Genomic DNA, 27,244 nt, shown 5'->3' with positions numbered 1-27,244 from the left:
TGGTATTGTGTTGGACATCCAGTTTTTTTTTTTTTTGCAAATTTATTTTATATTATATATAGATTGTTAGATCTATGTTGGTGAAAGATAACCCTATGATACAATTGTATACATATATTCTTTGTAATATTTGAGGTCTATAGAGATGATAAGATGCACCTCATTTGTATTTTGTCATATGCGGGATTTGGTCATGTGCATAATGTATTGTTAGAAGTTCTTAATTAAAGGAAATTAAATACATACCGAAGGTGTATTAAGAATGTTTAGTCATATTAACACGTAACCTTTTAGTAACTTAAATGTTACAAAGTGCACATTCTCATAACTCATCTTCTAGTCTACAAAACTTGAAAAAGGATGATTCCACATCCAACCTCGAATAATATGATGTTTCTCCTTCCTATAATAACAACATCCATTTGTCCATTTGTCCTTTTATGAGGGAAACTGATTTTATCCGAGCAAAGTTTAGTCATATAACTAAATATAATTTATAAGAATCAACATGCACCATCATTGCTTACGCATCGAAAAGATAAGTAAAGTTGAAGTGTTTATGTTGGTTAAATAAGATATTGATTTCATCCTCAATTTTCTCGATAAATATAGAAAATTCTATTTGTATAAGATGAAGATTAACGTTAAAGAGATACATAATAAAAATATTGTTTATAAAACAAATAAAATTAAATCATGTAAGTTACACAATATTACATTATTTAATAACTTTTGATTAATTAATTTTTTAAAACTCCCATATACATTGAAAGTTCACATCACATAAATCATATATACAAAATTTATATTTGTTGTGATCTTACTTCCGTCAAAATAAAATTTCAAAATAACATTACTTTTATTAATTACTGTAACAATCATTAAGTTTTAAAATGGAAGTTATTAACGTAACAATGTTATTTAATTAAAAAAAGAAAAAACTTTCAAAAAGTAACCTTCTACATCAATAGAAATACATCACTTTAAAGTAGTTATTACCAAATGAAGAGCTGTTGCTAATGCAAGCATTAGACAAGAAACTTTACTATAATTTAGACACCCAAATTTCACATCTTTGTGGGTAATAATGTAATCAGAACATGTCATGTAAAACTTAAACTCCTATAAATAAGGTGTTGTCGGTTTCAAGTCCAAGTCATCAAACCAACATTTTCAACCCACTACTTATTTAGGTACCAAATTTCATCATTAATTTCGTAATAAACATGTTCTCGTTTTCTTTATAAGACTGCTCCACAATGTTACCACACAACTATTTTGCATCCCCTATTATGCAGAACCTCCCCAAATCAGTAACATGGAATTTTGGAATACATGTATCCAACTCTTGTCTTTTACTTATTTTCTTTCTGCTAGCCCTAGAGAAAGATACTAACGTTACATTTGTAAAGATCAAAGTTTTAAAGTGGAAACAGGTAGTGACAACAATTTCAGAACGCCTGGTCCCAATTTCAGAACTCTTCATCTTTGGTAGAATCACATCAAACAGGAAAAAAAACACCAGCAAAGAGAAACAGACACATACTCACAACAAGGAGCATATAGTAGAACCATGTCCTTGTTGTGACCTATTCAATGACAAGACAGATATTAATATCACAAACAAATATACTTACATTACATGAACTTGTTCCACCTATTGTCTTTTTGCACCAGACAACCTTTGCATCAATGTCTGTGTTCTCCATCTCTATATCTATCTCTTCTGTCTTGGAAGAAAAAGACAAAAACAAGTATCCAAATGTGACAAAAATTAAAATTAACGGGTTGTGTAGAATTACAGTGTTCCATGTTCGACACGGAACTTGATATCTATAGTTTAGATGAGACTCTGAATGTTGAAGTTTTACATTTTGAGAACTAAAGACAGACAAATAATGTCTTACCTGATAAGAAACATATGGAGATAAACAATGCAACTACTTCTGACTTCAGCTTCCTCATATCTGGCATGAGCTGTTCATTGACAATCTACACATAACTACAGATATGTCCAACTCCTCTATCTTATTTAATGCAACCTTTCCATGCAAGCACCATCATTTTCATCACTTTCCAAAAAAAAGTTTACTGGTTAAACAAGTTTCAAAAATATACTCTTTGACATATATTTATTAAAAAGAAGAAAAAAACACACTTTATAATTCATTTCTAATAATATAGTAATATAATAACATATATTAGTATTTTAAAAATTTATAATATATAGACATTTTTATTATTTTATGCAACCACTGTGCAATGCATATTATTATTTTATTTAAAGTTTTTACTAAATTTTTTTATCAAAAAAAGTTGTCAAAATAATTGTTTGAGAAGATAATTAGGTGTTAAAAAAATATTTTCTTAACAAAAAGAGTTAAACATAAAATAAAATTTATTAAAAACAAGATCTAGCTTTTTTTTGTCTTTTGCGATGGGAACAATTCTAGTCGCATAAATATTTAATATGTGACAAATTTGTATGAGGGCTCATGTATACTTCCCCTAAATATATTTTACTTTTGGTTTTTATTCTTTTTGTTGGAGCTACGTAGCCGATCTGGCATAAGAATGTCAAAAAAAATTGTGTTCACAAAGTAAAATTTATAATGCATTAATCTTTAATTCATATTGAGATAGTATGTATGAGTATTTTAATTATTTATTTGTTAGTGTGATTAGCGACATTTTGGTATAAATAAAAAATTAATTAAGAAATACCAGGAGTTGAAGTTTGAAAGAAAAGTAAGAGTATCATTTCATATAAAATTACTATAATCTTTATCAAATGCAAGTTTCTAATTGATGATATGTGTTTTCTAATGGTTATGTGTCTGGCAAAAGAATAAAATAAGTGGACTTAATTAAATAATATACACACATAGTCAGATTTAAAATAAGGGAATCTTAATTATTTTGTAAGTTCATTTAATTCATCTTCCTTATAATATTCTGCAAGATCCTACTATTATTACTTTATAGCAACTCCTTTAAGTAATGTTTTAAAAAAATTATTAAGTATTAATTCTTCATATAATTAATTAATATGCATACATTATTAAGCCTCGCGCTATGATAAAGTACCACAACGAAATCTATTATATAATTGTTTGACTTTAAAGTTTTTTTCCATGGCTTGAGAACTCGCTTAATGAACAAAGTTTGCCACCACATTTTGGATTTAGTTTTTGGTTTAAATTTATGTTTTTCATTTAAGTTTATAAGATTAATTTTTTTTAATAAATTAATTTAATTAAAAAGGGACGGATAGTGGATATAGCTGGCTCATATTTGACTTGTTGTATGACAAACTCTCTATATATATATGGCAAAACTGTGTGCAAGAAGAGAAGGCACAGATAGAGCGAAATGGAAAGTGAGAATGTGACGATTCCATGCTTTGATTTTTGCAAGGATGGGATGAGATTGGAAGAAGGGAGTGAGGAGTGGAAAGAAATGAGCAAGAAGGTGAGAGAAGCGTGTGAGAATCACGGTTGCTTCCTCTTGATCTGTGATGAGATCATCCCCAACACTGTTTGTGAAGAAATGTTTCATAGCATGAAAGCTTTGTTTGATTTGCCTGAAGAAACGAAACAGCAATACGTAATTCCGAAGCCTTATAGGGGCTACAATGGCAAGAACTCTCTCATTCCCTTCTGTGAAAGCTTTGGCATCGATGATATTCCTCTCTCGGATAAGGCTGAAACCTTCACCAACCTCATGTGGCCACAAGGAAACCCATCTTTCTGGTGCTTAGAAATTCTTCTCTTCTACTTTGTTATTTTGATTTTGTTCCAAGTTATGACCTATTTTGAATCACTTTCCTTGAATCTGATTAAGTTTCAATTATGGACTTGCAGTGAGACACTGAAGACCATGAGCTCAAAGATGGTGGAACTGAGTTTCCTTGTGTTGAAAATGATAGTGGAAGGTTATGGTCTTCCCCAACATTACATTTCAGACGCTGAAAACATGAAAAACTCTAGCTATTCACGATTGATCAAGTACAAAGTTTGTGAAAGCAATAATGAATGTGAAATTTGTCTTCCAGCTCACACAGACAGCAGTAGTTTAACCATTTTATGCCAGAAAGATGTTCAAGGACTTCATGTATTATCCAAAACAGACAAATGGGTTGAATTGGAGATACCCCATGATGGATTTGTAGTCATTGTTGGTGATATACTAAAGGTATGCAGAGAATTGAAATTGTTTGAGCATATATATATTGATTGAATGATTATAATAATGAAGTTGCATGAATGAACAGGCATGAAGCAATGGGAGACTTCATGCAGTGACACACAGAGTGATGTTGAGAGGAGAGAAAGAGAGATACTCATTTGGACTTTTTGCAAACCCAAAGGAAGAGATGAACATTGAGGTGCCTCATGAGTTGGTGGATAACCAGATTCATCCCTTACGTTATCGTCCATTCACTTATGGACACTATTTCAACAACTTTGTTTCAAATCCCTTACAAGCTCTTGAATTTGCAGCTATTTGAAACCGATATTTATGAACAGGAGCAAGAGATTGCTATATATATTTATATATGTAATGCAGAACAATTAGAGTGACTTACATTAATAAAACTTTTCGCATCTATTATATATGCACATTATCTATTTGTTTTACTGTGGGGTGTTCTAATTCACCACAAGAAAAAGTGAAGTTAATGTTTCAAATTGAAGCAATATGCATGGCTACTTATTCTCACAAAACAATGTAATTTTGGTTGTGTAACCTGGGGGTTTCACCGGGAAGAACAACATCAATGAGATCTGAGTCTAACCACATAAGACACTGATATCACTCTCAACCCAAAACCTTAAGACAATAGGTTTATGGGTCTTGATTCTTATATAGTGCTCTACTTTCTCATTTCTTATCAATGTAGAACTTAGACTCACACTTGGATTCCTAACAAAACACATATTACAGCACTTATTTTTATCAAGATTTTGAACAAGTGCCAAAAAAAAGCATTGAACCTAAGAACAAAGTTTGAAGCCATAAAAGTGAATTGAATTTTTTTAAAGAATTTTCAAGCAAATTTTTTAAGATAGTTGCACAAATAAGATTTTTTTTTTCTTTTATGTAAACAACTTTCTTCCCAATGAGTTATGGAATATATTTTGTTGGTTTTTTTAGAGAGGTTTGAGGTAAAAAAAGAAAAAAAGAATCTCATTTCTAAAAGAAAATAAGTTGTTTTTGTAAAATATCAATTGCATAGAAAGTGCTTTTATGCCACAAAACAAAGGAAAAAGTCAAAGGTTACAGCATCTATATATATAGAAAAGTCGATTGCAAGGGAAAGTAAGGAATTCAATGGAGGAGGAAGATGGAAAAATAAATTGCCACCTTCCGATTGTAAGAAAATACTAAAATAATTTGTTGGTTGAAGCCAAATGTAGGGTGTGTAATCACTTTGGCGGTGTTAAAAATATTTAACAATATGTTGTTTTACAGTATTTCATCACTAAGTTTTAACACTAAATTTAATTTTTCTTGTAGTTAATTGGATTTCTTGTCTAAGCATTCGTTTACAAATATTTATCGAGCATATTTTCAATCTTAGGTAACCAACTGCCTACGGGTTAGAGTTGAAAGAAATTTAATTTTCCTTCTTTGTGATTTAAAAAAAAAATAATGAAATTTTTATTTAATTTTAAATTATCGAGTCCAACCATCAACTTGAATTATTTTTTTTTCACCAAAATCAAACCTTGAATTATTCGTAGTCTATCTCATAATCTAAGATGTAGAAAACACGAACACATTTAAAAATTACATTACTCATTATATTAGCATAGTTAAATCGATAAAAAGAATGTGGAAATTTTAATTCTATTATTTCATATAGCTTTAATAGAGAGATAAGTAAAAAGAAAAAGCACATAAATTATATTGATTTTAACCTATATTCAAGGAAAGATGAGAGTGTGGGAATTTGAGAGAAAAAAAATGGATCATACTTAATTTTTTAAATTAAATATAGAGACTTGAGACCATTCTCATATACTAAAACACAAGAGACCATTCTCATATACTAAAACACATTTAATTTATCAAATAACTAAAAAAACTTATCTATAAACTTTTATTTAATTTTTAGTTTTGTACTTATTTTTAAAATACACATTTAATATTTATATAATTATAATTTTTTTCTTCATATTTAACATTACATAAAATTTTATATATATATATATATATATATATATATATATATATATATATATATATATATATTTAACATTTAGTACTCGATCATATAATGTTTTCTCTCTTGTAATTTTTATTTTATTTTTATAAAAAATTATTTAATTAATATTTTGATGGGTTTATAAATATACTCATATTATATAAAATTAAAGATTGTATAAAATTTTCATACTCATGAAATATGCGTTCAAAATGAAGATGAATTTTATTTTAAAAATAGTTAAATCTGTAACCGCTTTCATTATTTCTCCTCTTGTAAAATGAGGAAAAGAAAATCAACTAGGACTTAAGTTTTTTCCTGGGATGGTCTAATTTTGCTTGGAGTGGAACAGACCAATTAAATAATTAATATCCAATTTTAGTATGATTTGTTTTCCAATTTCATTTCGTGACTGGACATTAACAAAAATAAACTTACTCAAATAAAAGAGTTTTCTAAAAATGTTTAAACATAGTTAGTTGTGACATTGCATGACACGAAGTTTTATCAACATTACGTGTTTGAAATGACAACAAAGGAATAGTAAAAAAAAATTCAAATTCTTATTTATTATTAATATCCAAATTCGTTTGCATGTCAATCATGTTTATTAATATCTTCCTTTCTTATTGTTACACTATATTAATTAAGAAAAAAATGATGTTAAAGAGATAGAAAAAAAAAAAAGGAAAAACGACAATTATGTTGAAATATTTGTTTGTCCACAAAAAGATAATAAATTGGGTTTTGTTTTCGGTGGACTTATTGAAGAGGAAAATTTAATGACCAGGCCCAATCTGCGAAGAAGGAGAGTGAAAATTGCACACAAAACAAATGAAAAATGCACAAAGGGTTGCAATTCATGCTCACAAAACAAGATGTAAGTATGTGTTTGTAGGTATGACATGTTGCATTTATCATGTTTCACATTCATTCATTCTTATTTGCAATTTTATTTTAAACTGATAGAAATCACTTTTTATGTTTAGAATTTTGTTTTCTTTTACGAGGTTTTTCTATAGAAGATCCTAGTAATATTACACCATATTATATATATATATATATATATATATATATATATATATATATATATATATATATATATATATACTGAATGTTTTTCTTCCTCAATTCTTTATACACGAAGCATAATAAAACTAGAATTTGCAAGCTTTGTTCTTAGATACCCATTACAGTGTTTTACATTCGTCAAGCTCATTCAACGCCCAAAGTTGTACAGGTATGGAGTTGATATGCAATGTTCACGCCATTTACAGTGTTTACTTTCTCTTCTTTTCGTTAAATTCGTCTCCATCTATTATCTATTAAGACATTCACTCCAAAAACATAAGTAATTTTTTTACATTGCTAAGCTAATATTTAGACTTATCAAATGACTAAGCATAGTTAGAATTTTCATATTATTAAATTATCATTTAGTTTCTCAATTAATCAAGTATAACTTAGAATTTTACACTACACTACTGAGTTAACTTGCAAGCACTACATAACTTTATTTTATTACATAACTTTAGTTAGAACTAATTTATAGCTAGCTTGAGGTTCTCTTACAATCTTTATATAAATTATCATATATGATGATTCCTGATCCTGATAATGTAAAAGTTTTTATATTAACGATGTTTAATTATAAGTTATTAATTTAGTTCTGAAAGTGAAAGATCATATATGGTGCATGTTATGTTATTGGTCTATCTCTGTATACATATTTATATATGTATTAAGAATCGAACTCATTAAAACCTGTTTTCAGGATTACTAATGCTGACAAAAGCTGCATGTTATATTAGTGGCCCATCTTCTGCATTCATTTGTATACATACACTTGTTGAAAAAACTGACAGCATCTGGGGAAGTGTGTGATATGCTATTGGTGTTAGGTTTTTCTACATCTGAACACAGCCCCGTGAGTTTTTAATTAGTTTATTAATTACACTAAATTTTACACTATATTAACTCTATCATCACTAACTAGATCCTTACCTAACAGAGAGAAAATATACAGCAAGAGGGAGAAAGAGAAAGAGAAAGAGAGAAAAGGAAAAATGGGAAGTGAGAGTGAGATTTTGGTGCTGCCATGTTTAGATTTTGGCAAGGGAGGAATGACACTAGAAGCAGGGAGTGAAGAGTGGAAAGAGATGAGCATGAAAGTGAGAGAAGCATGTGAGAGTTATGGCTGCTTCATCTTGAAGTATGATGATATGAGTATTAAGGGTGTTCGTGAATTCATATTTAAAGATCTGAAACCATTGTTTGAATTACCAGAAGAAACAAAGCAGAAACACAAACATTCAACGCCTTTCAATTCTTACACAAACATGACCTTAGGGAATCTTAGCTATCAAACTTTTGGGATCAATCAGGTTACGATTGACAACTTCACCAACATCATGTGGCCTCAAGGGAATCCATCTTTCTGGTATACTTTATTATTTCGTTATTTTACTTGCCTTCATAAATATGAATAAAAACATGTTTTTTAAGGATACTGATATTTTGACATCATATTTGACACTATCCTTTTTATGCAGTGAGGCATTGAAGGGTATGAGCTTAAAGATGTCAGAAATAAACTCATACTTGTTGAAAATGATTATGGAGGGTTATGGCCCCCAGCATTCCGTTGATCTTGAAAGCATGAAGTGTGGTACCTATGTACGTTTCAACAAGTACATAGTTTCTGGAAACGGTGGCGATGAAAAGGCTAAAAGGTTCGCTCACACTGACAGAAATAGCTTGACCATTCTGTGCGACAATGGAGTCCAAGCTCTGCAGGTGCTATCCAAAACTGGGAAATGGATTGAAGTAAATATACCCCAAGATGGGTTTGTGGTTATAATTGGTGATGCACTGAAGGTAAAGAGAAAATTTTATTCTTTTGATGATTAATTGTTATAATGAATTGAATTGTTCTTGACTTTTGTTACGTGAATGAACTAGGCATGGAGCAATGGGAGGCTTCATTCACCGACGCATAAAGTGGAGATGAGTGGAGATAGGTACTCGTTTGGAGTTTTTACAGCACCGAACAGTGAGGTGATGATTGAGCCTCGTGAGTTGGTAGATGACAAACTTTATCCTCTTCGTTATCGTGCGTTCGATTATGGAAAGTTTATGAGCTATTGTACTTCAAATATCACACCAGATGCGGTTGATGTGTTTGCTGGTATTTGAAAGCAATCTATGTGTGAATGGAGGCATGAGTGATCACTCATATGGAATAATTATACCTCTTTTTCAATAAGATCACTTTCAATAAGATGAGTTTGATTTTGATTTATGAGTCTCTTTGAAGTTTTTTCATAAACATGTATTGTGTGAAAATTGATAGAAAGAGTTTAATCCTTGGATTCTAGATAATTTGGTCAGTATTTTAATATCACGATTAAAAATTGGGGATTCATATGTTGTCTTCAATACTCCCATTTTACACTCAAATAAATCAATGTTTTATTAAAGCTAAACTCTTATGAGATTGCATTGATATATTTTTACACGAAAATATCTATTTTGAATACTATGATGAAACATCTTATTTTATTAGTTTCAAAATGCTAAAATTGAAATGTTACAATAAATAGTTAAAATTTTGATAATTAATTTTAAAAAATAATTTACACTATGATTTATAAATTAATTATTTAATATAATGACTAATTATTTTCATTTATAAATTTGTTATTTAATAACTTTTTATATTGTCACTTTCTTGAAATCCAAATAATATAAAATAATGTGTAAAACAATAATTTAAAAAAATGTCATTATATTTTTAAAATATTAAAATTAATAACGGAAATTTAAAGGTGTGTTAATTATTATTAAGCAAATATGTTGCATGTTATATTATTTATTGGAGAGATATGGATGAATGGGAACAAATTTTGCATGTTATGTTATTGGTCCATATCTGTATACGTATTTATAGTTAAGTTAAGGACATTTTTATACATGTAAAAGTGTGGAAAAAAAAAAAATTGTATTGATATTTTTGTAAAGTTGTGGTGCAGAATATGACAGGTAAGTAGTTAATGGGAACAAATGTTGCATGTTATATAACTCGCCCATCTTCTGTATTCATTTTCACACATAAATTTGATTAAAATTGACATTATATTTTACAGTTGAAGGATAAAACAGGTAAAATATATATATTTAAATTTTTTTATTAATAATATTTTTATATTAAATTAATTATAAAAATATTTCTAAACAAAATCGTCACCTATATTAAAGTAATAATATTTAACAACAACAAAATTAGTCACATTCTTTTATTAAATTAATTATAAAATTACTTGTAAGAGAATAAGATTTCCAATTTTTTTAATACTAATATATCTCTATTAAAGTGATTGTAAAATTAAAATTATGTTTAAGAAAAAAAGACCTAAAAAAAATCTTTTTAGTACTAATATCCCTATTAAATTAATTATAATTTTATGTTTGAGAGTAAAATTTAATTAAATTATTATTAATATTAAAAGTAATATTTAATAAGTTATAACTTTTTTTTCAATAAATTATAATTTGGTTAAGAAAAAATATAATTAGTTATTTATTTTCTTATATAATGAATTTTGATTGTATTTTTTTTTATTTGTAACTTCTCATATATATATATATATACTGATTTTACTTCTTGTCTCACATTGTTTTCATCTATTCTATAGTTATTCTTTTAAGAATTTTGGCATATTTGATTCTAGAACATCATGTTTTTTATGTTTATCGATCTTTTTATCTCATTTTTTGTCAATATGTTTTATATTTCTATTTGTGTTATTGTTATTTTTATTCTATTTGTTGAATTTGTATTAGGATTAGAAATTTTTTTTTTTTGTCCAATTTTATTTTTTTATACTTTTCGATTTATGAGTTTCATAAGTTTTTTTCCATATACTTTGATGAGAAATTGGATTTTTTTTAATTGAATTGTAAAACTATTAACTAGATTAGAGTTTATCCGTTTGGTGAATAATGGAAATGAAATCTTTAATGAAATAATCAACAAACAGAAGTTGATATTCAAAAATAATGTGAAAGTTAAATGAAATCGATTATGATAATTTCATAGATAATTTGGCATAAAAAAATTGAAAAATAAATTTTAAAATTGATTATCAACGAATTTTAAAATTTTAATTATGGACGAAAATAATTTTTACTAATAAATGTATAAGTAAAATTTGTCAATAAATTTTTATTAGATATGTTGATAAAATTATGATAAAGTTCTCACTTTGGACAATAATCAAATTTTTTAAAAATCTATTAGTAAACTCATTGACGGTTGAATTCTTTTGAAATTTGGTGGTAATTCCATTGATAGAATTAATTCATATTTATTGACATATTTTTATTTGTAACTTATTCAATAATTTTAATTTACTGACATATTTTTATAATTACAAATAAATTTTATATATTAATAAATATGTTCCTCTAGTAATCCTCACACTACGAAAAATAGATGAAGAGCTTTGAAATTTGGGTTGTGTGTAAAGTTATTGTAGGTTTTTTTTCTTATAAGGATCTCGTTTCTTTTCAAGTGTTTTGGTAGTCTTCCTAACAGGTAAATGCTTTCCTTCTTCAGATCTTTATAGTCATGCATTCCAAGTTTTTATCTCAGATACCAATTTTAAAGTGTTTCCGTAACTCCAAAATATATGCACCAATAATTAATCAATACTAATATTAATAATAAATTTCGTTTTTGCAGAAAATTCATTCAACATCATTTTTGTAAATCTTTTAATATGGTTCTTAAACTATAATGTTCAATAAAGTGTCATTAAACTTTGCTGATAAAAAAAAATAAAGTATTATTAAAAATAAGATAATGATATTTTGACTCACTTTTAATCTATAATCACTTTTAGATCATCACATCGTATCACACCACTAAAACAAATTAAACAAAATATTAAAATAGATAATTAAAGGGTGAATGGAGTGATGGATTATAAGTGGATCAAAATATCATTGTCCTTGAAAATATGGACTTCTAGCCTGATTTGTTAAGCATTCAGGTTGTTTATTACGTTGCATAAATTTTTTCTTTAATGTTATCATCAAACACATCTTAAACGCCAAATAAATCTAACAAAATTTAAACAAAAATATTAAATTCAAAATCTTCTAAAGTTAAAAAATTAAATTATATCAAACTTTTAAAGACAGACTAATTTCAATTTCACTGCAAATTATCAAAAACATATTTAATACTTATTATTATTGTCATTACTATTATTATTGTCATTATTATTATCATTATAGTCATTATTATTATTATTATAGTCATTATTATTATTATAATTATTGTCATCATTATTGCAATAATAATAATTATTTTACTTTTATATGATAATAAAAACAATAAAATTATTACTATTATGATTATAAAACAATTTTAAATAACAATTTTATTATAGGTAATTTAAATAAAAACAATTTTTTTTTAATTTTCTAGTAAAATTTTAGCAGCATTTAATTTTATTTTATTTTAGTGATGGATAGGGACTCATACTTTGTATATGACAAACTCTATATATATGGCAAACAGAAGTGTGTGTAAGAAGAGAAGGCATAGATAGAGTGAAAATGGGAAGTGAGAATATGACGATTCCATGCTTTGATTTGTGCAAGGGTGGGATGAGATTAGAAGAAGGGAGTGAGGAGTGGAAAGAGATGAGCAAGAAGGTGAGAGAAGCGTGTGAGAATCACGGTTGCTTCCTCTTGATCTGTGATGATGAGATCATCCCCAACACTGTTTGCAAAGACATGTTTCATAACATGAAAGCTTTGTTTGATTTGCCTGAAGAAACGAAACAGCAATACGTAACTGCAAAGCCTTATAGGAACTACAATGGCAAGAACTCTCCCATTCCCCTCTCTGAAAGCTTTGGCATCGATGATACTTTTCTCTCAGATAACGCTGAAGCCTTCGCCAACTTCCTGTGGCCACAAGGAAACCCACCTTTCTCGTACTTATAATTTCTTCTCTTACTTCTACTTTATTGTTTTGATGATTTTGTTCTGAATTATGACCTATTTTGGATCACTAGTATTAGTTAGTCCTTTTATTCCTTGAATTTGATTATAAGTTTCAATTATGGACTTGCAGTGAGACACTGAAGACCATGACCTCAAAGTTGGTAGAACTGAGTTTCCTTGTTTTGAAAATGATAGTGGAAGGTTATGGTCTTCCCCAACATTACATTTCAGATGCCGAAAACATGAACAGCTCGAGCTTTTCACGATTGATGAAGTACAGAGTTGATGATGAAAGCGATAATGAACATGAAACTGTTCTTCCAGCTCACACCGACAGCAGTACTTTAACCATTATATGCCAAAAAGATGTTCAAGGACTTGAGGTGTTATCGAAAACAGACAAATGGATTGAATTGGAGATACCCCATGATGGCGTTGTAGTCCTTGTTGGTGATATATTACAGGTATATATGCATTGAAACTCTTTGTTGAGCATATATATTGATTGAATGATTGTAATAATGAAGTTGCATGAATGAACAGGCATGGAGCAATGGAAGACTTCATTCAGTGAAACACAGAGTGGTATTGAAAGGAGAGAAAGAGAGATACTCATTTGGACTTTTTGCAAACCCAAAGGACGATATCAACATTAAGGTGCCCGAAGAGTTTGTGGATAATCAGATTCATCCCTTACGTTATCGTCCATTCAAGTATGGAGAATACTTCGACTCCTATGTTTCAAATGCATTAGAAGCTCTTGAAGTGTTTGAATGTATTTGAAAGAGATATTTATGAGATTGCTATATATATCTCCTTATAATGTCATGCAGAATAATAAGAGCGACTTTTACATTAATAAAACTTTTTACATGAAAATAAGTTCCTTTTTTTTTTTCTAAATTATCGATGGATCTTGTTAACTAGTGTTCTTAGAACATTAATATGCATTAAATTCTATAAAAAATACATAGGTAAGTATAATATTAAATTAAATCTGACCTAATCAACATTAATGTAGTTTTATTTTATTTAAAAAACAGAAATGTCCATAATTGTTATATATGTGTGTTTCATATTTTATTTAACGTTCATCGATAAAAGTTAAAAAATAATTAAATAATAAAATAACTATATTTTAATATTGTTAAAAATTAAATATAATTAAATATAAAAAAAAGTTTAAATTAACGGTACAAGCATAAAAAAATAGTGTTAAATATCTACAGAATTTATAAAAAAGAAAAAAAAAATATTTTAGTAGAGACCTTAAAAATTCCAAAATCATTCTTCTGTATCAGTAGGTTATTATCTAAAACTTTACAAAGGTATTTTTATCTTTATAAAATTTGTTATATGTATTTATACTATCTTAATTAATGTATTTAATTATTTTAACTTTCAATGTAAAAATGAAAGAACCAATATAAATTAATTATCCTTAACCAGTACTTAAAGACACTGATTAGCATTCTTCATTATCAATTACTTAGATCGTTAATTTCTTACAAGTCTCTAAAAATATAATGTATATAAGAATGGAAGAAAATATTGAAATCTTATGCCACTAAACAAAGGAAAAGCTTTAGGTTATAGAAAAGTCAACTAAAAGGGAAGTAATAAGGAATGTAGAGGAACATGGAAAATAAAAGCATGATATAGTTTGACAAAGCTTTTATTTTTTTTTGAAATTTTTTGATAAGTTCTTCTTCTCAAACTACACCAAACTTTTCTTTCCTCATCTCTTATCACATCCAACTTTTATTTTATCTAATAAGATGCTGCCACGTCAACATTATCAAATTTTTATTAAAAAATAATTTTCCAAAAATAAATTCTCACCTATTCGAATTATAATAAAACTTTATATCATTTTTAAACAAATAATATCTTCAAAACGTAGTAATTATTTCTAATGATAATCGTGATGCTGTCGGACTTGAATTGAATCGGAACAATTTAGAAATATTTACGAAGTTACGTTTGTAAAAGATGAAAGAAATATGTATTTTCCCACTTGTGAAATGAGAAGAAAATCAAGTAGTACTATCTGTTTTTCCTTCAGGTTCTTACTTCTGCTCAAAAATTATTTCCGATTTATTATCATAAATAATAAACTAAAACTTTATTCAATATAAATCAACAAAACATATTAGTAAAAGGTTAACCATACCACTAACACGATAATATTTTCTAATAATATACCAAATCACTCAGCAACTATATAACTTTGTAAACAAACATTTGTACACATCTAAGAATGAATGCATCAATTTATCTAATATTCGAGGTTTTAAGTTGAAATGATTTGAATAATATATTTTTAAAGCATAAAAGAAAGAATAGTGCATTTTTAAGCCTTTGATTAAATGTGTAGCGAGAAAGAACAGAAACAGTGAAACAGTCTACCAGAGCATGGACGAGAAAGACTTAAACTCAAGCACCGTCCAGAAGATTCTAGATCTTCTCTACGCCGCCGGCTTCGTCCACACGACAGACTCCGATGCGCCACCGTCTGAAAAAGTCGCCGCCGGTCTCTCTCAGTGCATCGCCGCCATAACGCAAGTATCTCTTTCTCCCTTCTTTAAATCAATTCGGTTGAGATTTTTTCTGCACTCAATTCCCCTAACTCGCCTTGCAGAGACCAGGACAAAACACTCGGCATCGAGGAATCTTTAGAATTAGTTGGATGCCCGCACCCTCTTCGACTCTCTCATGTCCAAGATCTCGATGTCGATGCTCTTTTTCCAGTAATTCAGTGGCTTACGTCACACCTTCCGCAAAATCAAGAACACCGTGCCGGCGAGGTATTGGACTATTGCTTACAGTGATCGAAGTTTTGGTTCTGATAATGTGTCGGTGATGCACCTATTTGTTGAAATAATGAAAGGGGAGCTTGAAGTGGGTTTTCAACTATTTTTTTTATTATTTAGGACGGGTTTGTTTCTGGTTTTTTAAACTGTTTTTAAAAGTAACATATTGTTTACTAAATTGTATATGTGGTGACAAAACTTATAATGTCATCTATAGCGTGCTTGGATGCGAGAGGGTTTTCCAAAAATTCCATATTTTTAATGGAAAAGCCCTCGAAACCATTTATAGCCTGTATCCGAACAAACTATACTAAGTTTATTGTTTTTTCTAATTGGTCAATTAAAAGATATTTAACTATGATTTCTGATTGATTATCGGTGTACAGAATTGAACTCGGTATTTTCTTCACCTGTATTTTCTAATAATCGGCTTTTGAAATTCATAAGTAGCGTATAAAAACTTAAAGTTGAAAATAGTTGTTGCAACCTTTATCCGAATATGCTTTGTGTTTATAACTTGTTTAATTCAGTGCTGATTTTTCGTATAGGTTTCTCATGCTGAAAATACTGTTGAAGTGGATGAGTGCAGGGCTTCGATTAAGGCATTGAGTGGCAACTTGGATGATCTGGTTGGTGAGATGGATAAGATGTTAGATATGAAACTGGCTCCTTTTTTTATTACAAAATTCCCCATCCTACCCCTTTTTAATCTTCTTTGATTGTTAGTTTTATGCCTCTCCAGCCGAATCTGTTAATTGTTAACCGAAAATGGACAACCGTTTTTTTATATTTCTAATTTTGTTATCCTTAGCAGCATTTGCATCTATGCCCTGTATAATTTTATTTGGCTTTGCTATTAATGGGCATCTTATTTTTGGCCTGAAGAATCAGCAGAAGATGAACGTTGTGAAGCAATTAACTACTCTACAAGAGAGAATCTGTAATGAGGGTGCTGATTCTGCGGCACAGAAGTTAATTTCTTTAATGACGTCTTTGAAGGTGAATTGTTTCTTTAAATTTATGTATTATTCAAATTTTCAAAACCTGCCAGTTGGTGCAGGAAATTTAACTAAACTTTAATTTACAATTGCTCCTAAATATAATATTATGTTATGTGGTGCTAATGTCAATCACTGTTGGTTCAGGATCTTGAAAAGCAGGAAAATTACTTTCAGTCCTATCGTGATTGTAAACACTCAGAACTTCAAGCTGATATCAGTGAATTAGAGAGGCAAATTACAAATTACAGTGATAACAAGAATCTATCTGATGGACTACGTAATTCTTATAGTGAATTAGTTGAAAAAGTCGATTTGATGAAAAAGGTAAACCAGTTTCAACAAGCGGATTTGCTTCCTACTCCTTTTATTCTCATCTTGTTTGACTTGATGATTTTGAATTGTTGTGATTACTCTGCAATTACTGAGATTATGGAACATGTGGACCGATGTGGTTTGATGAAATTGTGGTCACCATATGGTTGCGATAATTCCCAAAATGCAACAATGTAGCTGCAATTGCATCTGGAAATTGCTATTTAAAACCTTAGACTTTCTTTAATAGTACTTGAAAATTGCTTATTTCATCGTTTCAATTACTACAAACCCAATACCTTTTCCCGTTTTGTTAGCAACTTGCTGCTAGATTGAGGAATATTGTAGCACTAAGACGTCAGATTGATGACCTCCCGTGCCAATCAGAAGTCATCCAGTACGTTTGTTTCTTTCACCTTTCCTTTGTACATAATTTCCATCATACTTCTTCAAGCTCTTTGCCAATGAATTTGAATGTGTTCTTGCCTAGTTGTAATTTATGTACAATTAAACTAATCCAGTATATTTTCTTTCAAATTCATCTGTATGCACACATATTTCAATGCCCTTGTACTCTCTGAAACTGTTTGACAGTACACTACTTTATTTCAATTTTGTGCAACTTGAACTCACCTTCAACTCAATGTAAGGAAAAATGCGAAACTCTATATAATAATTTTTTACATTGAAATTTCTTAATTTCCACGAGTTTTGTTTGCTAAACATTCTGGAACGGTTTGATTACTAGATGGGGAGAGACTGACAAGGTTTAGATTGTATAGGTTGGTACAAAGATACCACATCCTCCTTTTCCAATCATCCTTATTATTGTTAGGAATCTAAACGTGAGTCTAAGTCCCACATTGGCTAGAAATGAGAAAGTAGAGCACTATATGAGGATAAAGACCCATAAATCCATTGTCTTAAGGTTTTGGGTTGAGAGTGGTGTCAATGCCTTTTGTGGTTGTGCTCATGTCTTATTGGTTTTGTATCTCCTTAGTGAAACCCCCTCTGTAAATCCTAACAAGTGGTATTAGAGCCGATGGTTAAAACCGGCTCAGACTGCTCAGACGAGTGCAGTATGGTCCTATCGAAAGTCTTCCTGGAAAGGAGTCTCAGGTGTTGCATTGCGTTTTGGAGGATCAGAATTATGTGTCAATGAAGTCTACGTGGATTAGATCCTACTGAAGTCTATCAGAAGAACAAGCAACAAAAAGGTAGAGAATAAAGCATGGTGTGAAGATTTGATGAGTGGGAGATTGTGAGAAAAGAAGTTCCACATCGATGGGAACTTACTTTGGGGCTTACTTTTATTGTTATAAAAGGAGTCCAGTGTTTCCTTTCCTTAGGAAATCATCCTAAAGTCTCTCCCTTTCTATTCCTTTTTGCTTTATTTGCTTGAGTGAAGAATTAAGAGAGAATATTAGTTTCTCCTCTAAGAGAGAAGGTTAGTTTCTCTTTTAAGGTTCTCTTTGTATTAGTTTTTCTTATTTCCAAGAGAGGGGTTGCCATTGTTTTCTCCTTGGGATTAGAGAGAATGGTATGTAATTTTTAATGTTGATGACTAACTGATCATACGAATCAGGTAAACTCTGTAGTAGAAGCTCTGCACGTTCATTTTCAATATGTTGAAATCTACTGTTGAAAGTTGGGCAAACAATGTATTTAGATTGTTGATGTGATCTGTCACCGATGTGGACTCACTCATTCGAAGAGTATAGAGTTTTCTTTTCAAGAATATTCTTGTGTGAAGTGACTTAACCTCATACAGGCTTGCTTGAGAGAGTATCTCAAATCTCCTTTGTTGTATTCTCCGCAATGCTGGATAAAACTGCATCTTCCAATGCTAAGTGCAAATTCGCTATAGCATTGTTATCTATTTCCTTCCACTTTTTATCTGTAATACCTGCAGGTTTTTCTTCAATTGCTTCTAGACAGTTGTCCTTTCTCAAAATTGCCTTCATCTTCAGTTTCCACAATGAGAAATTTTTCCCATTGAACCTCTTTATCTCGTATCTTGTTGTCATGGCTTTAAAACCGATTTATGCACTTCTCACTATGAATAGTACTGTCGACTGGAACAATGGAGGCAAACCGTGAACCAGGTAATTCCCAGGAAAGAGAGGTGGGTCACTAATGGACACGCTTAAGTACCAAGTCTTTCCTAGCCAGAATTTTCCTAGACATGCACTTTCACACTACCATACTTTATCCACTATCACAGCACTATTCTAATGACAATAGCAACGGAATATAATCACACGAACCAACAGCTCTGATACCACTGTTGGATATCAGAGTACTAGCACAAGTACTCACAACTAAAATAAAAAATGAAAATAAAGGAAAAAAAATAGATAATAGGCAATGAATATAATTTATTCAAGGAAAGGAAAAATTATATATCATTCTCTCTAATCCCAAGGAGAAAACGATGAGAATCCTTCTCTTGGAACCTTAAAGGAGAAACTAACCTTCTGTTTTAGAGGAGAAACTAATATTCTCTCTTACTTCTCTCAAGCAAATAAAGCAAAAAGGAATAGAAAGAGAGAGACTTTGGGATGATTTCCTAAGGAAACACTCCACATCGATGGGAACTTACTTTGGGGCTTACTTTTAATGTTATAAAAGGAGTCCAGTGTTTCTTTAGGAAATCATCCCAAAGTCTTTCCCTTTCTATTCCCTTTTGCTTTATTTGCTTGAGAGAAGAATTAAGAGAGAATATTAGTTTTTCCTCTAAGAGAGAAGGTTAGTTTCTCGTTTAAGGTTCCAAGAGAAGGATTCTCATCGTTTTCTCCTTGGGATTAGAGAGAATGATATATAATTTTTCCTTTCCTTGAATAAATTATATTCATTGCCTATTATCTATTTTTTTTCCTTTATTTTCATTTTTTATTTTAGTTGTGAGTACTTGTGCTAGTACTCTGATATCCAACAGTGGTATCAGAGCTGTTGGTTCGTGTGATTATATTCCGTTGCTATTGTCATTAGAATAGTGCTGTGATAGTGGATAAAGTATGGTAGTGTGAAAGTGCATGTCTAGGAAAATTCTGGCTAGGAAAGACTTGGTACTTAAGCGTGTCCATTAGTGACCCACCTCTCTTTCCTGGGAATTACTTGGTTCACGGTTAAGCCCCAAAGTAAGTTCCCATCGATGTGGAGTGTTTCCTTAGGAAATCATTCCAAAGTCTTTCCCTTTCTATTCCCTTTTGCTTTATTTGCTTGAGAGAAGAATTAAGAGAGAATATTAGTTTTTCCTCTAAGAGAGAAGGTTAGTTTCTCGTTTAAGGTTCCAAGAGAAGGATTCTCATTGTTTTCTCCTTGGGATTAGAGAGAATGATATATAATTTTTCCTTTCCTTGAATAAATTATATTCATTGCCTATTATCTATTTTTTTTCCTTTATTTTCATCTTTTATTTTAGTTGTGAGTACTTGTGCTAGTACTCTGATATCCAACAGTGGTATCAGAGCTGTTGGTTCGTGTGATTATATTTCGTTGCTATTGTCATTAGAATAGTGTTGTGATAGTGGATAAAGTATGGTAGTGTGAAAGTGCATGTCTAGGAAAATTATGGCTAGGAAAGACTTGGTACTTAAGCGTGTCCATTAGTGACCCACCTCTCTTTCCTGGGAATTACCTGGTCCACGGTTTGTCTCCATTGTTCCAGTCGACAGTACTATTCATAGTGAGAAGTGCATAAATCGGTTTTAAAGCCATGACAACAAGATACGAGATAGAGAGGTTCAATGGGAAAAATTTCTCATTGTGGAAACTGAAGATGAAGGCATTTTGAGAAAGGACAACTGTCTAGAAGCAATTGAAGAAAAACCTGCAGGTATTACAGATAAAAAGTGGAAGGAAATAGATAACAATGCTATAGCGAATTTGCACTTAGCATTGGAAGATGCGGTTTTATCCAGCATTGCGGAGAATACAACAAAGGAGATTTGAGATACTCTCTCAAGCAAGCCTGTATGAGGTTAAGTCACTTCACACAAGAATATTCTTGAAAAGAAAACTCTATACTCTTCGAATGAGTGAGTCCACATCGGTGACAGATCACATCAACAATCTAAATACATTGTTTGCCCAACTTTCAACAGTAGATTTCAACATAATTGAAAATGAACGTGCAGAGCTTCTACTACAGAGTTTACCTGATTCGTATGATCAGTTAGTCATCAACATTAAAAATTACATACCATTCTCTCTAATCCCAAGGAGAAAACAATGGCAACCCCTCTCTTGGAAATAGGAAAAACTAATAGAAGGAGAAACTAACATTCTCTCTTAGAGGAGAAACTAATATTCTCTCAAGCAAATAAAGTAAAAAGGAATAGAAAGGGAGAGACTTTGGGATGATTACCTAAGGAAACACTGGACTTCTTTTATAACATTAAAAGTAAGTTCCCATCAATGTGGGACTTCTTTATAAAAGGAGTCCAGTGTTTCCTTAGGAAATCATCCCAAAGTCTCTCCCTTTCTATTCCTTTTTGCTTTATTTGCTTGAGAGAATATTAGTTTCTTCTCTAAGAAAGAAGATTAGTTTCTCCTTGTATTAGTTTCTCCTTTAAGATCCTCCTTGTATTAGTTTTTCCTATTTCCAAGAGAGGAGTTGTCATTGTTTTTTCCTTGGGATTAGAGAGAAAGGTATGTAATTTTTCCTTTCCTTGAATAAATTATATTCATATCCTATTATCTATTTTTGTTCCTTTATTTTCATCTTTTATTTTAGTTGTGCTAGTACTCTGGTACCCAACAATTGGGTGGGAAGTTTAATCAATTAATTTACTTAAGCCTACTACTGGTTTTTAATAGATACTATCTTATTGGATGGGAAGTTTAATCAATTAATTTATTTAAGCCTACTGGTTTTTAATATACTATCTTATTGGGTGGGAAGTTTAATCAATTAATTTACTTAAGCCTACTGGTTTCTAATATATACTAATTATGTGGGAGTTATAACCTGCTACGAATGCATCATTTTATTCGATGAAGTAGAATGTGTATTATTAAAAACACTGATTTGGACCATTGTGCATTGAAGAGAGGAAACGAATGTCATGCATGTATGACAATAACATGTGCAACGTACTTGTACGCTTAAATATATTATTTACTCGATATTGTTTCATTTGTGTCTGCAGGTATGAATATCGGCTCTCTGAACTGTATGCTCAAATCCAGGTTCTTGAATTGTTTTGATGAAAAAGAGTTATTAAGAAAAGATAAAAGTTAAGTTAGCAGGAGTGTTCTAGTTTTTATTGCTTATCTGATCATTCCTTGGTTTTTCCTTTGTACAGGGAAAACATCGACAAACTCATAAGTACTATGCTACCTACAATGCTCTCTTGGAAATAAAAGTATTGATGTTAAAGGAAACATCTTTGCTGAATTCGATCATTTCTCAGGTATTCATGGGAGAAGTTGAAACATGCTGTGAAATTTTATCCTGCATTTGGTTTGGTATTGAAGACACTGCAGTTTAGAGAGATTAAGGGTAACCATGACCAAGGCAGCTTTCTAACACCATAAACATGCAATTTCTCAGACCAAAAAAAAAAAAGGTTATTCAAAACTAAAGTAGAGTTCATAATTACTAACCAAAACTCATTGTTTAAACGTACAACCACGATAACAAGATTATATAACTAATAAAAAAAAGAGGACCAGAGCAGCAGAGCAGAGGGAGTTCATAGAATATAGTGCTAACAAAAAGTACTGGGAGGAACTCTGAGTGAAGAACGTGTTAGTGGTAAATTATAAATTCTGATGCTGCACTTGTTTAGCATATTTTTGAGTTGGAATTGCTAAAAATTAGTATTACTGTCTATCATGAATCAACTTTAACGGCAACTATATGAAAAGTTAAGTTGTTGGGTGAAGATTCATGAATTATTATATCTCTTTACACTCTGTTTAAGGGTCCTTTCGGCTTGAAGCATGGTAGTTGCAGGGTGAATGGGTTGGCAAGTTGAGTTCTTGATATCTTGGTTAAGGAGACTAATAATACCTGAGGAACTGAAAAGGTTTTCAATCACATGCTATAGCACAGTTTTGTCAGGCCTTAACTATGGCCTGCTCTGTCATTGTATTGTACCTTGGTGTCGCAACTGGAGCAGTGTATTAATGAGTACAGCTTTTGTTAATGGTTGAAAACCCATGTTTGCTCCCACGCCCCTCCAATACTGCATTGTTCAGTTTATATCGGGGGACAATTTCTTCCTTTCACTTCCCTTGTTTGGGTTTTTAACTTGAAACCTTTTTTATAAAACAAATTTTCACTTTTGTTTTTGAAATTCATTGCCTGCTGTAATCTGGTGCTTTCCCTGGTCATCTCTGATTTTTGCTAGCACCTTCCTGGTGCTGCTGGCCTTCCTCTGTTCTCTGGCACCATCTCCAACACTATATTCTGTTGTTGCTATTCAGTTCACTCTCTTACTGTTCCCTGTTCTCTCTTATACATTGTTCGACTCTTCCATTTCGTTTCAGGAAACGCCCTCTCAGGGCTTTCACTATTTCATCTCTGTAAATTTTCATCTTATATGCTGGGCATGTTTATACATATATATACACACGCAGATGATTTTATCACCTCTTTCCTATGTCAATGGGATTCTGCAGAATATTCTGGTCTGAGGTTTTTCTTGACCTCTTAGTGTTTTAGAGTGGCGAAAAGAACTCATAGGTGCCTTCCATGCTCTGTTCTGACTTTGACGAGAGGAAACCCAATTTAATTGGGTTTGACGGGTCGTGGTTTTCCACATAAATGGTAGGGGCGGGGTTTTGGAAAGTAGTTACCCACCACAAACCCGGGTTGAGGGTGTGTTTTTGTCTAACTTTATGATTTAGGTCACAATTTTCTTACTGTCTAATGTTCTTGATATTTGTTTATATATTTGATCTAAAATTTGCTTGATAGATATTTATAGAAAACTATGGGATTACTCAAAAAAAGGTGGAGGTATCAATTCTTGATCCACTGGGTGCCTGCTGCCACCACACCCTGTTGCCATCCAATGGGAATAAAAACTATTTGGCCCAGTGTTTTATTTTTTCTGAGGGAAAATGTGATATTTTTCCTTTTTATGTTATCTAATCAGTTTTAGCTGTTATTGTTTTTCTTTTCACTTGGTTGCAGTTTCAAGAGGCCTTTAGCAGCACCGATGGGCGTATCAAACTAGTTCATTCCATGGAAGGAATTGTCAAGGGAAGTCAACAGGTAATGTTGTTTTCTAGTTTTCACAAGTGATAAATTTGGAAGGGTTAACTGCAGCTCTTTAGGTGTCGTGTTGATATTAACTTAATAATTCTAAGAACATTGAACAATAGCTGTCCCCGTTGATTTTAACTTAATATAGTTCTAACAACACTGAACAATATGATTAGGGATAAATTATTTGTATGAGCCGTCACAGTTGTTTATTTTTTCCGTTAGAAATTTTGTCATTGAATTATATAAAGAACACAAGGCACAAGCAGCTTTTAAAACGGCAGAAGCTTTTATAAGCAAACATTTAGTCTTCTATTTCCCTAACATGGGAGGTACGTAATTGTTTTAGCGATATCGCAATACAGCACTTTTTAATGTTTTTAATTACTAGTTTTAAAATAAATTTTTAATAATTTCTTACAGTACACAATTAAAGCCAGAGTATTCTGCATTTACTAAATTGATTTTATTATTATATCATTAATATAGTTATAATTTAAAGGATACTTTTGTTGCACAGTGTTTAGTTTCATGGTAATTTTTAGAGAAAAACCCTAATACTTTTTATTTAAAAAAATTCTCATATTTTCCGTTTGGCATGTCATTAGGATTTTAATAGACTTTAAATGGGAATTTTCTTTAAATCTTCCTCCTGTTTATATTCGTCCACTGAACGTGATCTTCGTAAGAGCTTTAACTGCTGCACTTATGTACAGAAGCTAGAAAAAGTTGATGTAGGACTTCAAGAAGAACAAAAAATCCGCAATGATCTGAAGGGTAGGTATGCTGCAGCAGTCGGTGAAAGGAAGCGCTGCTACTACCTGTCGAAAGCTTTTCAGGTAAGCTTCTCCTATTCATCCTATGACACTGCTTTTTTGGGTTATTTTTGTGTGTTGCATTCCATAAAACAAATAATCGGTTAATTTACATATATGGAATGGAGCGTGTATAAGAAATCATATCCACAGAAGTTAGAAGTGTTATTTTTAAATGAACTAGCTTATAAATTTTTTTTTAAATGAATTGAACTAAGGACGTTTTTTCCTTAAATCTGATTATTATTATTACACTCAATCATTCTCCTCATTATTAATTTTATTGCCCTGGAAATTTTAATAAATTTCTAATAAATTCTATCTTTCTTATTATTATCTCATTTAATACTATATTGTATTATTTATTTGAATTATTAATCTGTTTACATTTTTTTAAAAATTTAGTATAATAATTTATATTTAATTAAGCCAAAATTTAGAAAAAAAAATGAAAAACTACAATTATATTAAAATATTTTTTGGTCCACAAAATGATAATAAATTGGGTTTCGTTTTTTGGGGGACGTATTGAAAAGGATTCTTTAATGACCAGGCCCAATGTGCGAAGGAGAATGAGAATTGCCCACAAGACAAATGAAAAGTTCACAAAACAAATTATTGCAGTTCATGCTCACAGAACAAGATGTATGTGTTTGTAGGTATGACATGAGTTGTAGTTATCATGTTTCACATTCATTCATTCTTATTTGCAATTTTATTTCAAACTGATATAAACCACTCTTTATGTTTAGAATTATTTTTTTATACGAGATTTTTGTAACTAAGATCCTAGTAATATTACATCATTATATATATATATATATATATATATATATATATAACTAAATATTTTTCTTCTTCAATTCTTTATACACGGCTTTCTGGAAGCATAACAAACCAGAATTTGCAAGTTTTGTTCTGAGGTACCAATTACAATTAGAGCTATCAAAATGGGTTGGAACCTGTGAGTCAATCTGGCTCATCACGGGTTCAGACCGGGTTGGATTGAAATTTTTTTACAAATTTCAATACGGGTTGATTTTTGACTCAGTTCATTTAGAATCTGGCTCCTCTAGGTTAAACCTGTGGTGAGATAAAAGGGTTACATAATAGTTTTTTATTTTTTTTATTAAGTTGGACTTTACATTTGTGTCATGTTAGATTGTGTTTTTATCAACAGTATTTTTTTATTTTGGTTTATATTTGGATTGTATTAAAGTTTATTTAGATTTTAATTAGAATTACAATCTAATTTTGACAAAAAAAATAAAAATAAAAAAATTTAATTAAGTTAATCCGTGAGCCAACCTGTTTAATCTGTCAACTCGTGATGAGTTGGGTCGGATTAGAATTTTTTTGGCTCACTGAAAAGTGAGTCGGGTTGGATTGGTTCACTAAATCATTAACCTGTGTAAATCGAGTCGAGTCGGGTTATCCGTTTTAACAGTTCTAATTCCAATGTTTTGCATTGCATTGGTGAATCTTATTCAACATCCAAAGTTATACATGTATAGAGTTGATATGCAATGTTCACGCCATTTACGGTGTTTTACATTCTCTTCTTTCTGTCAAATTCATCTCCATCTATTATATTTTTTAACATTCACTCCAGACTAGGGATGGCAACGGGGCGGGGCGGGGACGGGTTTCGCTATTCCATACCCATCCCCGCATAAAAAATTCATCCCCATCCCCATACTCAAACCCAACGGGTATCAAACTTTTTTTCCATCCCCGTCCCCACCGGGTAACGGGTATAATCTCGTACCCATACCCGTACCCGTGTTCTAACTACTTCAATATTAATTTTTATAAAAGAAAAAAAATTACGGTAAAGAAAACATAATATTATGAAA

The 27,244-nt window shown here is 30.7% G+C and overlaps 3 protein-coding genes and 1 pseudogene across 4 annotated transcripts; all 4 read left to right on the top strand.

The window, feature by feature from the left end:
- Positions 1-3,337: 3,337 nt before the first annotated feature.
- On the top strand, positions 3,338-4,620 carry LOC114164422 (putative 2-oxoglutarate-dependent dioxygenase AOP1; annotated as a pseudogene). Its single transcript, XR_014984564.1, has 3 exons — positions 3,338-3,752; positions 3,864-4,194; positions 4,274-4,620. The product of XR_014984564.1 is annotated as a putative 2-oxoglutarate-dependent dioxygenase AOP1 (transcript).
- A 3,501-nt stretch (positions 4,621-8,121) lies between these two features.
- On the top strand, positions 8,122-9,512 carry LOC114162959 (putative 2-oxoglutarate-dependent dioxygenase AOP1). The gene is made up of 4 exons (XM_085666423.1): positions 8,122-8,138; positions 8,223-8,651; positions 8,764-9,088; positions 9,173-9,512. The coding sequence occupies exons 2-4, from the start codon at positions 8,278-8,280 to the stop codon at positions 9,404-9,406; spliced, it is 933 nt and encodes a 310-aa protein (XP_085522549.1). The 5' UTR covers positions 8,122-8,138; positions 8,223-8,277; the 3' UTR covers positions 9,407-9,512.
- Positions 9,513-12,805: 3,293 nt separating this feature from the next.
- Positions 12,806-14,070, top strand: LOC114195930 (putative 2-oxoglutarate-dependent dioxygenase AOP1). Its single transcript, XM_028086377.2, has 3 exons — positions 12,806-13,218; positions 13,359-13,692; positions 13,772-14,070. Exons 1-3 carry the CDS (start codon positions 12,836-12,838, stop codon positions 14,009-14,011), a joined length of 957 nt encoding a protein of 318 aa, XP_027942178.1. The 5' UTR covers positions 12,806-12,835; the 3' UTR covers positions 14,012-14,070.
- Positions 14,071-15,585: 1,515 nt separating this feature from the next.
- On the top strand, positions 15,586-26,173 carry LOC114163937 (paramyosin-like protein). The gene is made up of 11 exons (XM_028048330.2): positions 15,586-15,789; positions 15,870-16,035; positions 16,590-16,670; positions 16,927-17,040; positions 17,187-17,366; positions 17,672-17,751; positions 22,508-22,547; positions 22,664-22,771; positions 24,502-24,582; positions 25,290-25,412; positions 25,942-26,173. Exons 1-11 carry the CDS (start codon positions 15,644-15,646, stop codon positions 25,984-25,986), a joined length of 1,164 nt encoding a protein of 387 aa, XP_027904131.1. The 5' UTR covers positions 15,586-15,643; the 3' UTR covers positions 25,987-26,173.
- The last annotated feature ends 1,071 nt before the right edge of the window (positions 26,174-27,244 follow it).

Source organism: Vigna unguiculata, chromosome 9 (genome assembly GCF_037176805.1).
Source record: "Vigna unguiculata cultivar grain cowpea cultivar isolate G323 ecotype 2 chromosome 9, ASM3717680v1, whole genome shotgun sequence".
In the NCBI taxonomy this organism is placed as follows: domain Eukaryota; kingdom Viridiplantae; phylum Streptophyta; class Magnoliopsida; order Fabales; family Fabaceae; genus Vigna; species Vigna unguiculata.
This window is presented reverse-complemented; position numbering and strand designations above follow the sequence as displayed.

What these genes read in the sequence shown, in the direction of transcription:
- LOC114162959 (XM_085666423.1), top strand. Translation starts at nt 8,278, where the DNA reads ATGGGAAGTGAGAGTGAGATTTTGGTGCTGCCATGTTTAGATTTTGGC. An exon ending in CAAGGGAATCCATCTTTCTG is followed by an intron (nt 8,652 to 8,763) that starts GTATACTTTATT and finishes CTTTTTATGCAG; the next exon opens with TGAGGCATTGAAGGGTATGA. An exon ending in TAATTGGTGATGCACTGAAG is followed by an intron (nt 9,089 to 9,172) that starts GTAAAGAGAAAA and finishes TGAATGAACTAG; the next exon opens with GCATGGAGCAATGGGAGGCT.
- LOC114195930 (XM_028086377.2), top strand. Translation starts at nt 12,836, where the DNA reads ATGGGAAGTGAGAATATGACGATTCCATGCTTTGATTTGTGCAAGGGT. An exon ending in CAAGGAAACCCACCTTTCTC is followed by an intron (nt 13,219 to 13,358) that starts GTACTTATAATT and finishes ATGGACTTGCAG; the next exon opens with TGAGACACTGAAGACCATGA. An exon ending in TTGTTGGTGATATATTACAG is followed by an intron (nt 13,693 to 13,771) that starts GTATATATGCAT and finishes ATGAATGAACAG; the next exon opens with GCATGGAGCAATGGAAGACT.
- LOC114163937 (XM_028048330.2), top strand. Translation starts at nt 15,644, where the DNA reads ATGGACGAGAAAGACTTAAACTCAAGCACCGTCCAGAAGATTCTAGAT. An exon ending in CTTTAATGACGTCTTTGAAG is followed by an intron (nt 17,041 to 17,186) that starts GTGAATTGTTTC and finishes CTGTTGGTTCAG; the next exon opens with GATCTTGAAAAGCAGGAAAA. An exon ending in TGAATTCGATCATTTCTCAG is followed by an intron (nt 22,772 to 24,501) that starts GTATTCATGGGA and finishes ACTTGGTTGCAG; the next exon opens with TTTCAAGAGGCCTTTAGCAG.